This window comes from Leucopleurus acutus (assembly GCF_964270905.1).
Source record: "Leucopleurus acutus genome assembly, chromosome: 17".
Classification (NCBI taxonomy): Eukaryota; Metazoa; Chordata; class Mammalia; order Artiodactyla; family Delphinidae; genus Leucopleurus; species Leucopleurus acutus.
In genome coordinates, this window is record NC_139159.1 from 75,786,221 (window position 1) to 75,799,515 (window position 13,295).

Sequence of the window (13,295 nt, forward strand, 5' to 3'; positions counted from 1 at the left end):
GGAACCAAAACGGGGTCAGGGCTCCCCGAGAAAAGGCAGAGGACCTGGCCCTCGACACAGAGAAGGAAGGGATTTTAGGAAGGTTTTATTCCTTCTGATAGTTCCATGTGGTGGACAGCAACATTCACCGGCTGATTATTAGAAGAGTAAGTAGGATTTCAAGGAGCATCTCCTGTCCCAGGCCTTAGTCCCTGTTTGGGATGCTGTCACGAGTGTAGTATGAACCCATGCACCTCCACTGCAGAAGCATACACACCTCCTTGTATGGGAGAATTAAAAATTGTTTTCTTGGAAATGTTTAGGTCCAGGGAGCTGTGAGATAAGAAACCGCCGTCTCCTGCATGGGGTGGGGGACAAGTCCCCGCCCCAGTGTTCTCCAGACGGAGCCTTCATGTCTGTGCAGTGCAAGTTCGTCAACACCACGGACATGATGATCTTCGACTTGGTCCACAGCTACAACAGGTAAGGGCTGCAGGGCCCCTGAGCATGCTCGTCACGGGCCATCCCTTCCCATCTCCTGCCAAAGCTCCCGCTCGCTTTGGGACTGTATGCTGGGATGCGCGCGTGCTCACGCGTGTGTGTGTGTGTGAGACACGCAGCCCGTGGGAACGGACAGAGGCCTCACGCTCCTTTGCTGTGACGGACTGAAGGCTACAGCATTCCCCACAGAGCAGGCTGGCAATAGCCATTCAGATTAAAAACAGGCGAACCTTCTGGTCCGGCCAGCCCGTGGAGACGAAAACACCACAATGTGAAGATGTATGTTCTGGGATGTCTACTGCATTGTTGTTTATTGTAGCCAAAAACTGGGAACAAAGTGGCTGACAACCCAAGGTGGATGGCTGGATAAATGTGTACCTGCCATAAATATTTCTGCAGCCCTTTAAAAAAATGCAAATCAACTATTCCAGTTGATTCGGAGAGGATTCTGCAGCCCATTAAGATAATATGATACACAAGGTACAGATCATGTAAGAGGATTTAATTTTTAGAAAACAAACATCAGACAGGTCCTTCATGTGCATATATGATTCTATATTATGTTCATATTATGTGATCGTGCTTGTGTCCATATAGGATTAGGTGGGTGCAGAGAAAAACATGAATGAGCACATACTGTGTGGTTATCACAGCCGTCTTGAGGGTCAGGTTGCTGTGGAGAAGGGAACCAGCGGAAAAGGAAAAATGATGGCTCCGTAAAAAACGTGGACCGTTTTTATAAATTGCATGTATGTTTGCACTTATCAATGAGTTTAAAGATTTAAATAACAAATAAGAAAAGGGAGGTGCATCATAGGTCTTGGCCCAAATAACTGGATAGCTTCTGGTTATTCAAGATGGCTACTCTATTACTGTAAAGGGCTCGCACAGACTTCAGATATAATTGAAACATTCTGAGTGAAAATAAATAAGAATATTAGTCTGTGAATACTGATAGGAATTCTCTTGGAGAACCTGAGCCTTTATGTGGCTGGCTTTCAAAACAACAAGTTCCTTTCCCTATGAGAGAGAGGGATGTGCCAGGAGGGGTCACAGATAAAAGCCTGTGACCAAGAACTGTCCCAGAGATAAGTCTCTTTTGAGCTGCATAGTGTTTTAAAAACTGGGGGATTTTAAGTAGAATCCTGTGAAATTTCCGTTTGTGTAGGTAAAAATAGTTGAACATCAGCAATTTCATATGTTCTACATAACACACAAAATTCTGAATTCCTGATTCTGAAGAACAAGGGTGAGGGCTACGTGCATTGTCGCATGGCACCAAGAAGCTGGTTCTCTTTGGACTGAGCGCCCCCCCCCCCACCCCGCCGCTGCTCTGGGTCTCTCCGTGTCCTGCTGCCATATACCTCTGCTCCATCTGTTTGCATTACCCGCCTGGCCCCATAGCATTTGCCCTGTGACCCTCATTCTGACTCTGTCACTGCTGGCAAAGTGACCTGGTCACTTACTTCTCTGAGCCTCAGTGTCCCCATCTGTAAGGACAGCACTGGCTCATTAGGTCACGGTGAAGATATGCTGAGCCCTTGTCTGTGAAACCACTGCGAAAATTGTAAATTATTATGCATCTGTGAGGAAGATCGCCAGCTTCAGCAAATGTAGGTTACATTCCCCTCCCCGCCCCACAAGGCCTGCCTGTGTGCACATAGGAATCTGCAAACAGCCTGATTTACTGATGCTCATTGATACAAACCAACGTGTGCTCAGTTCAAGTTCAACTGGATGTTCACTATACACAGGGAATTTGAGATCCTTTCATTTACTTCAATATTTACAAAAATAATTGGAACTGATGGTCTCTGGCACACAATGGGGAATCTGAAGCACAGAAGTTAAGGACCCTAGCCTAGGAATCACAGTTGGTGGGTCCCAGAGCTGTCTGTCTCCTTTTACCATCCCACAAAACCTCAGTTCATCTCTGTTCCCCACAGCATAGAGCACAGAGCCTTGCATACAGTAGGCCTACAGTCATCAAAGAACTTCTTGCAGGTGCCAGCTTGAGGCATAATTCATAGCTGCTTCCACCAGAGGGCAGTCGAGTTAAAGGCAAACATTCAGGACTAAGCATCCATTGTTAAGGAACAAAAAAAGTTTACCCTTGAAATGGGAGCCTTTCTTTTATGTAAGCAAGCATGTCTCTGAGCGAATTCTGATTTAAGAAGGTCATGGGAAGGGTCAGGTGGCTGGTTACTGGAAGCCCAGCCATATTCAGGAATTTTCTGATAAGCAGACCCGGGCAGTGCCAGCCCCAGTGACTCCACTGGGGCAAAGTGTCAGGAGCCACGGAGGCTACGTGGAGAGTCTAGATATAACACCTAGGGTCGCCAGTTGAAAAAATACCGGATGGCCAGTGATATTTGAATTTCACATAAACAAGGAGTAATTTTTAGTTTCGGTACGTCCCCAATACTGCATCAAGAATTTTAAGCCCGAGTGGGAGTTGGGTATATCTTATTAACCATCAGACTTGGATTTTGGAAAGAATGGACTGGGGTCAGGGAAGAGCTGAATGGGTGCCTGGGGGTGACTCTACAAGTTCGGAGGCTACCGTACTAGTCCAGGTGAGAGGTGCTGTCAACTTGGACCAGAGCAGGTGATGGAGAGGACCATGGTGAGATGGAGTGCGATTGGACAAATATTGACTTGGTAGACTCTATGGAACTTGGTGAAGGAACATATATGGGAGGCGAGGGAGAGAAAACGTTAAGGAGGACTCCAAGGTCTGGTTTCTGGATGGATGGTACAGGAAGAGTCTGGAAAGGAAAAGTCACAAATTTGCTTTTGGCATGTTGAATCTGAGGCGATTTCTATGGGAAATTCACATGGAGAAGTGGCGTAAGGCAGTTGACCTGTTTCCATGGGGCCACAGGGAGCCTGGAAGCCTCATTTGCCAACCTGTTTGTTGTGGGTTCTTGATGTGCTGGGTGATGATTTACACTTGAACTTGGCCACAGCATTTGCCCATTTAAGGCAGGTCCTTTTGCCTCTTGAAAAAGGCAGCTATTAACTACACCTGTTTGGCCGGTGACCAAAAGAACATGTCATGATGGGGTGACGTGATGGAGTGAGCTTTGCTAGTCCTTCTGGCCCCTCGCCCACCTTTCACATTGCCCTTACCTAACCACTAACTAGGGAAGCGTATTCTGGCTAAGCAGATTGTAGTAAAGGGCTTAAGAGCCGATGCCATTATCAAGGCTTTAGTGACCCGAATTAAATTCAGTTGGTTTCTTTATCAGTTCTCGTCCTTAGTGACTGAGCTCGTTCAAACTTCTTCAAATGCCTTGGCAACCCATGCGATACAGGTGATCCAGGGGGAAGGAGCAGATGCGTCATAACATGTGGTAAAGGGGCCTTGTTACCTGAACGTGTGAGCGACTGTGTGTGGAGACATCCTCGTGGACTCATCACCTGTTACCCTCACAGGACCCTCTGCAGTGCCTGCAGTGCCCCAGGCACTGTGGGAGTCACAGCGCTTGACTTTGAGGAGGGCTCTGCTAGTCTTCATCAATGGCGAGATGTCTGGAGGGGCTATCCGGGAGAGGGTTGGAGCATCTGACTGAGTAGGGGGTGTTGGCTCCCTGGGTCCAGGGGCACGAATCCTACCCTGCAGGTGAGCAGGACCGGACGCCTGGCAGGGCCTGACATTTTGTATCGCACGGAGCCTCATTTGTGATTTCTCTAACTCTGTGTTGGCCACAATCTGAACATAAAAGCAGAAACGCCATCATTTTCACCTCCACTACAATTTTCCTTCTTGAGGACTCTTTTATTCTCATCCTGATAAAATCCAAAGAAAGGGAAGCATCCTTTTCCATTAGTTGAAGGTTGAGATGGGTCTCTGGGTTGAATTGGTGGAATGTGGGACTGGAGTGATTTAAACTTCCCGTGCCTCATGCTGAAATGGGCTTCAGAACCTCGGGCCAGCTGAGTGACCCATCACTGTCTATTAGATGCCAGGAAAAGCTCAGTGTCCAGCCTAGAAAGAAGAGTATCAAAACAGAGGACTGCCTCTCAGGATATGGGGCAGGAACTGGGTACAGCCAAACACACTGCGTAACACCATTAGCAGAGATCACGTGGTGGTGAAGCCCTGGATTTGAACCCCCGTTCCCACCACTGGTTCAAGACCCATGGCCAATACACCTCACTTTTTTAACCTCTAAAATGGGCATGAAAAAAATACCACCTGCCTTTTAGGAGGGTTAAATGAATTAAATGAGTCAACATATATTAAACATTTTGCAGGTTGTCTTCTACAAATTAGTGTTCAATAAATGGAAGTGATTATGCTACTATTATTAGCACTTTTGTAATTGAATTGTCCCATGTTCCAATGAATGAACTTCTGTCATATACCTCCTGTCAGTGGGAGCAACTGGGCCAAGTGAGTTTTTAGTTTCTTTTATTCAACTCACTTAGTGTAACATTCTTTTTAATTTAACTCACATACACATAGTCATAGACCAACAACATGGAAAAAATCCATAATTCTACAGTGCGTTCATAGGTCTTGTTTTGTGCATTCATTTACATTCAGATTAACTAATACTCGTGCACCCTGTGTTCAGGCTCTGAGCAGTTCCTGCAAATATATTCCCTTCCAATACTGGTTCATGTGCATAGGAGCAATTGTAGTATATGTACATGCCATTTTGTATTCTACGCTTTTTACATAATGTTATGCATGCATTCGTTTGGGGGGTTTACTATAATTCACTTTTAATTTTCATATCTTTGGACATTAAGGTTGTTTTCAACATTTTGCTAGAATATATTACACAGCAGTAGACCTATCTGTGCAGAGAGCTGCTTTTCTGCTAACTTATTGTTTGGGGATATATTTCCAGATGTAGGTAGAAACATACTATACTTGGTTTCATAGACTTGCTATATAGGGCATACAATAAATCTCTCAGTGTTGCATAAACATGAACAAATCCTCTCTGGTTGCTATGTCATTGCATGTGGGAAGAACTCCTGATACAGCTTTACGTCACTCACCTGGGCTTCATATTACTTCCAGGATGGGGAGCCCAGCCAATTAGCTCCCTTTAGCAATTGCCGGGTCAGGCAGGATTTAGGCATCCTTTTCCTCAATTTATGGCAAGGGATGTATAGTCCTTGTTAGTGATGTCACGTTGATTTGGTGTTTTTTTCAACTGTGGGACTGGGAAATGGCCTACATAAGAATTTCCTATCCTGGAATCTGGCTTCCTTTCAAGCTCTTGAAAAGTTGTAAAGGGATCTGAAGTCGTCTGATCTCCCCAAATGAGATCATCTACAATGTGTACCATATGTCTGTAAAGCACACTTGGCCCTTAGTCTCTAGGGTTATATTCTGGTAAAGGAACTTGTTAATGCAATGCTCATTAACTGTTTTCTGCCTGGTCCTATGAGACACACGCTTGGGCATAAATTGGTCAAATGCCACGAGTGAGAAAAATGCTAATTAGTGGATGACAGCCAAGCACAGCTTTATTTTCACAGGTCCAGCCTCGCTCTGGCCAAGGACAACCAATTTAGAAAAAAAAAAAAAATACATTTACTGCAGGAAGCATGGGGCAACTGGCATGAAATAAAGAAGCAGCCATTTCTTTTCCCCAGATGAAATGAGGCCACATTAATTTATTTCTACAGGAAGAGCTCATGATGACTTGCTTTTTATGAAACGGTGGTCATAAATCCATTGTCTCTTAGGTTCCCAGATGCATTTGTGACCTTCAGTTCCTTTCGCAGAAGGTTTCCGGAGGTGTCTGGGTATTGTCACTGTGTGGACAGCCAAGGGCGGGAGCTGGCTGAGACAGGTAAGCGCATTCGCCAGACCCGAGAGCCTAAATGTCACTCCCTGTCAATCAGAAACAGCGGCTGGGCTGCCCTGGATATGGAGGAGGGCGCGGCCTTCACAAACTTTCAGGGGCGGTCCTTTAAACACAGCTGCTGCTAGTCTACGTGGTGCCTTTGCACACACTGGAAAGAGGTGCCCAGCCCCTGCCCCACCCCACCCCTCCCCTGCGCAGATGCAGCTCCAAGCGTGGCAAGTAGGACCCAGGATGGACTGCAATCTCTCACTCTTTCAGCTGTGCTCCCTTGTGCTGTGAACAAACTGTGCAACCATACACAGCCGCCCTGACTTTGAAAACCATTAAAGCCTTGTTCAGACCCAAAGCACAATGATGCCAGTGGAGGCTCTGGCCTCTTTGTATCTGTTTACGCAGTGAGGTCAGGGCCTCCTGTCTGAATGAACCCATCCCTCCAAACGCTTGCTGTCTTGGCTCAGGTTTGGAGCTGCTACTTGATGAAATTTACGACACCGTTTTTGCTGGCCTGGACCTTGCTTCCACCTTCACTGAGACCACCCTGTACCGAATACTGCAGAGACGGTTCCTAGCGGTGCAGCTAGTCATCTCTGGCAGATTCCGATGTAAGTACTAAGCCGACGGCAGATGTGTGTGTTTCTGCTAGGAGAAAACCACTCGGGTTTCAAGTCGCTGCAGTCTCTGTGGCTGTCCCAGCAAAGTGGGTGCAGTGATTGAAACAATCTTACCAGCGCCCAGAACGCATGCTGTAAACACACCAACTGTCCTTTCCTTTACCACGCGGATCTCTTGTAGGCCCCACGAAATGTGAAGTGGAGCGGTTTACAGCCACCAGCTTCGGTCACCCCTACGCTCCGAGCTGCCGCCCAGATGGGGAGTACCAGGCGGTACAGTGCCAGAGGGATGGACCGTGCTGGTGTGTGGACGCCCAGGGACGGGAGATCCAGGGGACGCGGCGTCAAGGGGAGCCTCCGTCCTGTGGTGGGTGTCCTCTCCAGGCCTCCCCTCTTGTTCTCGTCAGGTTGTGTGACTTTAAGTGTCTCTCCAGATGGACCTCTTCATAACCCATTAATTCCACTGCCTCCTGAGGGTGCCCCCACAGGCCTTTCAGGTTCAACATGATGCAAACCTGTTTATCATCATTAATTTCCAGCACATTTCTTGTCCTGCATCAGGCATGGTTGCTTCCTCAGGGAGCTCAGAGAATAGTAGAAGAATTAAGTGTACACGTGCCATGAGAGAAGTGTGTGCTGATAGCTGAAGGAGCACAGAGCAGAACTGGGTCAATCCTATCTCGCAGCATGTATGACAAGGAAATATCCAGGAAGGCTTCATGGAAGAGGTGACACTTGTTGAGCATCTTCTAAAATAAAGATGTTTCCTGAAGGAGGAAAATAAAGAGAGGTGTTCTCTCTACAAAGAGCAGGAGAAACAAAATTATAAGGATATAAATACGAAAGGGTCCCAACTTATGATGGTTTGACTTACAATTTTTTGACTTTGCAATGGTGCGAAAATAATACACATTCAGTAGAAACAGTGCTTTGAATCTCGATCATTTCCCGGCCTAGAGATATGCGGTATGAAACTTTCTCGTGATGATGGGCAGCAGCAGTGAGCCGCAGCTCCCCCCATTAGCCGCTCGATTGTAACCCATACACTTATGACCATTCTGTACCCAGACAGCTATGCTGTCTTTCCCTTTCAGTACAGTATCCAATAAATTGCATGAGGGAATTCCCTGGCCATCTAGTGGTTAGGACTTGGCACTTTCACTGCCGGGGCCCGTGTTCAAATCCTGGTCAGGGAACCAAGATCCTGCAAGCATCGCGGTGAGGCCAAAAAAAAAAAAAAAATACTTACATGAGATATTCAGCACTTTATTATAAAATGGGCTTTGTGTTAAGATGATTTTACCCAACTGTACGCTAATGTAAGTGTTCTGAGTACATTTAAGGTAGGCGAGGCTAAGCTACAGTGTTGGATATTCAATGCGTTTTCGACTTCATGATATTTTCCGCTTACGATGGGTTTATCAGGATGTCACCCCGCCACAGTGGAGGAAGATCTGTAATAGGCATTGGTGAGCTAATGAACAGTGAGTCCGCGAGAAGGATAGAGAAAAAGCATGTTGGCGTATGTTTGGGGTGGGGAACTCTGAAAGGCAGGGGTAGTAAGGTCTTTCATAGCAAAGCAAAGGCTTGGGGGCTTCATCCTGGAGGGTCAGAGGAGCTGTTGAGGGTTTTTAAGCTGGAGAGTGCCGTGTGGGGTTGGTGTGTAGGAAAGACAGCCCAGGCGTTTTGGAGGACAGATTGTACAGGAGCATCAAGCTGCAGGTAGTGGGGCGTTTGAAGGTCATTTCAGTGTCCTGAAGAGAGATAAGGGGCCTATGTTACTTTCCTGGCGTGGCTGTAACAGATGACCACAAACTGAGTGGCTTAGAACAACAGAAATGTATTCTTGCACAGTTCTAAAGGCTAGAGGTCTAAAATCAAGGTGTCAGCAGGGCCATGCTCGCTCTCAAGGCTTCAGGGGAGAATCCTCCCTTGCCTCTTCCTGGTTTGTGAGAGTCGCCAACAATCTTTGTGTTTTTAGACAGAAACATAATTGTTTTATTTTATTATTTTTTAATTTTTATTGGAGTATAGTTGATTTACAATGCTGTGTTAGTTTCAGGTGTACCGCAAAGTGAATCAGTTATACATATACATATACACTCTTTCTTAGATTCTTTTCCCATATAGGCCATTACAGACTACTGAGTAGAGTTCCCTGTGCTATACAGTAGGTCCTTATTAGTTATCTGTTTTATACATAGTAGTGTGTATATGTCGATCCCAATCTCCCAATTTGTCCCTCCCCACCCTTACCCCCTGGTAACCATAAATTTGTTTTCTACATCTGTGACTCTATTTCTGTTTTGTAGGTAAGTTCATTTGTACCCTTGTTTTAGATTCCACATATAAGCAATATCATACGATATTTGTCTTTCTCTGTCTGACTTACTTCACTCAGTATGATAATCTCTAGGTCCATCCATGTTGCTGCAAATGGCATTGTTTCATTCTTTTGTACGCCAACAGTCTTTGGTGTTCCTTGGCTCGTGACTGCATAACTCCACACTCTGCCTCTGTTGTCACATGGCTGTCTTCCTGTGTGTCTGCCTCTGTATCTCATCTCCTCTTCTTGTAACGACACTAGTTGTATAGGATTAAGAGCCCACTTAATCCTATAATTAAGAGCACTCTAGAGTAGTAGAGCCTACTCCAGTAGGACCCCATCTTAACTCATTACATCTACAATGACCCCGTTTCGAAAGAAGATCACATCTGAGGTTCCAGGAAGGACATGAGTTCTGGGGAGCCTATTCAGCCCAGGACAGGAAGCAATACTGAAGTAGAAGTAGCGGGCTGTGGAAGAGGGTGTGGACTTGAGACATGTCACCAGGCATCCCAGTAAGACTCCATTCCAGGGACTTCCCTGGCGGTCCACTGGTTAGGACTTCTCCTTCCAATGCAGGGGGTGTGAGTTCGATCCCTGGTCGGGGAGCTGAGATCCCACATGCCTCGTGGCCAAAAAACCAAAATGTAAAACAGAAGCAATATTGTAACAAATTCAATAAAGATGTTAAAAATGGTCCACATCAAAAAAAGAAAATCTTAAAAAAAAAAGACTGTTCCACCTTGCAGTGAGACCCTGAAAGGTGTTAGCGGTGGAGCGGGAGGAATCCAGGAGCACTTGCAGGCTTCCAATTTAGGTGAACTGGATGGCCTGGGCAAGATCTGAAACAGTGAAGGAGGAGTACAGTCTTTTTAGAGGCTCAAAATAGACATGTGTTAATCTTCTTTCAATACTTCCTGGTAAACCATTTGATTTCTCCAACTTAACATTTTGAGTTCTTGGCACAGTATTGGGTACCATCCTATCTGCTAAGTGTGAGGATGTAGAAAAAGAACATTCTGAAGCTCTGCCTTCAAGGTAGCTTTACAATTACACTTTGGTTCTATTAAAACCCAGAGAATATTGTGCCCTCCAATTTCCAGGTGAAAATGAAGAACTGTGGTCTTCCAAATTAAAACCAAAAGTACTTCCAAATGCATGGATCATATATTTTTTTTTTTTACTTTTTCTCTCTGGTGTATCAGTCCTGTTTCCATGGAAACAAATGCCACATGGAACGAATATCTGAATTTTCTTTTTTTTTTTTTTGCCTTGGTAACTCTACATAACAAATGAATGGACACAATATGCTCTTAATTTGGAAAGAGAGTAAGCCAAGCCGTGAGCTTGATTTCTTCCATACCTTGCTGTAATATCCATTAGAGGAAGCTGTGGCCTCATGGACGGATGTGTTATGTGTTCAGATGTTGCCAGTCTTTCTCACTCTCTCTGACCGCAAGTTCCAGCTCTTTATTGCCTGGTTACAGAGGAAAATTGGCTGACTTCCTTTTTGGCACCCATGTGAATTGAGGGAAAAGAATTATTTGGAAAAGTTGCGGGTGGGTAGATTGCAAAGGGCTTCTAAGATTTATGGTTTTATGGAGAAGAATGGAGCTTTCTCCCTTCCACCTATGTGACTGAGACAATCAGAGTTTGAATTTAAAATCTTCTCTCTGAATGGGATGACAGTCAACTTAGGATATTCAGATAGAATGACCTGACCACGCATGTATTGAGTTGACTGAGTTAATACTATCTAATTAATAATTTCAAGGGAAGGTCAAGAAGCCTGGGAGAATGTGCTAAGTGTGTTTGCTGAGTGGGCATTATTGTATTATATTATGGGAAATATCATAATTCCTAAATACTGTATCAATATGTTGAAACATAGGAAAATATTTCTAATTATGGGAAATACCAATAGCACTTAAAGTATGGTTCTTATCCTCAAACAGACTACAAACGAGTTAGCCTAGATGAAATGACCCACAAGGAGGAATTGGAAGCCACATGAAGAGCATATGATGAAGCATTAAAGGCCATTAAGAATTCCAGTAGGAGAATACTGGAAAACAACATTTCATTAGAAACAAATAGGAATTTGTTGGTATAGTAGTTTCCTAGGGGGGCCGTAAGAAATGACCACAAACTGGGTGGCTTAAAATAACAGACATTTATTCTCTCACAGTCCTGCAGGCCAAAATTCTGAAATCAAGGTGTCAGCAGGGCCGCGCTCCCTCGGAAGGCTCCAGAGTAGACTCCTTCCTTGCCCCTTCCTAGCTTCTGATGTTTGCTGGCAATCATTGGCATTCATTGGCTTATAGCTGCCTCACTCTTGCCTCTGCATCCATCTTCCTATGTTTTTCTTCCCCGTGTATCTTCTCTGTAACATGACATTTTTTAAGGACATCAGTCATTGGATTTAGGGCCCACCCTAATCCAGTATGACCTCATCTTAACTAATGACATCTGCAGAGATGCTCATTCCAAGTGAGATCACATTCTGAGGTTCCAGGTGGACTTGAATATTGGGCGAGGCAGGACACCTGGTGAGGAGACACCATTCATGGTGGTGAATGTGTGGTCAACGTTCCAGAAAGTGAGCTGGTGTCTCTGAGCCCGGCCTGAGGGGGAGGTCACCCTGTAATGAAATCTAGGAGAGAAAGTCAAGTCACCTGGAGTCCTTAGTCCCCAAGATGGGAGCCACGGGTTCTGCTCAGGGGGAAGGAAGAAAATGTTAATACAAAGATACAGAGAAGCAAGAGGTATGAATTCGGTCCCTGACTGACTTTTTTCATCTCACTACCAGAAAGATCTGAGGCCTTGTGTCAGGGTTACTGGTGATAGTAAAACCATTTATCTGTTTGCATCTCTGTTTGCATTTCTCCTGCAGCTGAAGACCAGTCCTGTCCCTCTGAGAGGCGGCAGGCCATTTCCAGACTCCGCTTTGGGCCCTTGGGCTACTTCAGCCGGCATGACTTGTTCCTGGCTCCCGAGGAAGGACTGGGCTCTCAGAGAGTCACTGGATTTGCCTCATCCTGCCCCTCCTTGATCAAGGAGCTCTTTGTGGATTCTGGGATTCTCCACCCAATGGTACAAGGGCAGGATACACGGTTTGCTGCCCTAGAAAGTCTCCTCAAAGAAGCCATCAGAGGGATTCTTCCCTCCCAAGAGCTGGCCCGTCTTGCCCTGCAGTTCACCACCAACCCAAAGCGACTCCAGCAAAACCTCTTTGGAGGGAGATTTTTGGAGAATGTCATCCAGTTTAACTTGTCTGGAGCCCTGGGCCCAAGAGGTACGTTTAATTTCAGTCGCCTTTTCCAGCAACTTGGTCTCCCAGGCTTCCAAAATGGATGGGCACTAGCAGATCCAGCCAAGCCCTTCTCCGTGGGACTGGATTCAAATCCTGCCAGGGAAGCCCCTGAAGCCTTCAAGAGGGGTGCTGCTATGAATAAGCCAGTTGTGGGCAGCTTTGGCTTTGAAATCAACTTACAAGAGAATCAAAATGCCATGAAATTCCTTTCTTCCCTCCTGGAGCTTCCAGAATTCCTTCTCTTCTTGCAGCATGCTATTTCTGTGCCAGAGGACAAAGCAAAGGATTTAGGTGACGTGATGGAAATGGTGCTTAGCTCCCAGGGCTGTGGGCAGACACCTGGCAGCCTTTTTGTCCCATCATGCACTGCAGAAGGGAGCTACAAGGAGGTCCAGTGCTTTGCTGGAGAATGCTGGTGCGTGGATGCCCAGGGCCAAGAACTTGCTGGCTCCAGGGTCAGAGGTGGACAACCGAAGTGCCCCACAGAGTGTGAAAAGCAAAGGATGCGCATGCAAAGCCTCTTGGGTAGCCAGCCTGCCGGGTCCAGCCTGTTTGTCCCTTCTTGTACCAGTGAGGGGCACTTCCTCCCTGTCCAGTGCTTCAACTCAGAGTGTTACTGTGTGGACGCCGAGGGTCAGCCTATTCCCGGAACTCGAAGTGAACTTGGAGAACCCAAGCAATGTAAGTCTGTTGGGTATTCAATCTGCAGACTCTGATTCTCCCCTGGGCCC

General features: G+C 46.0%; 1 protein-coding gene across 1 annotated transcript in view; it reads left to right on the forward strand.

Annotated features, from left to right (window-relative positions):
* Nucleotides 1–13,295, forward strand: part of TG (thyroglobulin) — a gene marked incomplete at both ends in the record, with an annotated part of 242,360 nt that overhangs the window by 3,967 nt on the left and 225,098 nt on the right. Inside the window, 5 exons of the mRNA XM_082858577.1 lie at nucleotides 303–462; nucleotides 6,193–6,299; nucleotides 6,773–6,916; nucleotides 7,107–7,292; nucleotides 12,145–13,245. Coding sequence (XP_082714703.1) covers nucleotides 303–462; nucleotides 6,193–6,299; nucleotides 6,773–6,916; nucleotides 7,107–7,292; nucleotides 12,145–13,245 — 1,698 coding nt within the window. The remainder of the gene's footprint in view (nucleotides 1–302; nucleotides 463–6,192; nucleotides 6,300–6,772; nucleotides 6,917–7,106; nucleotides 7,293–12,144; nucleotides 13,246–13,295) is intronic.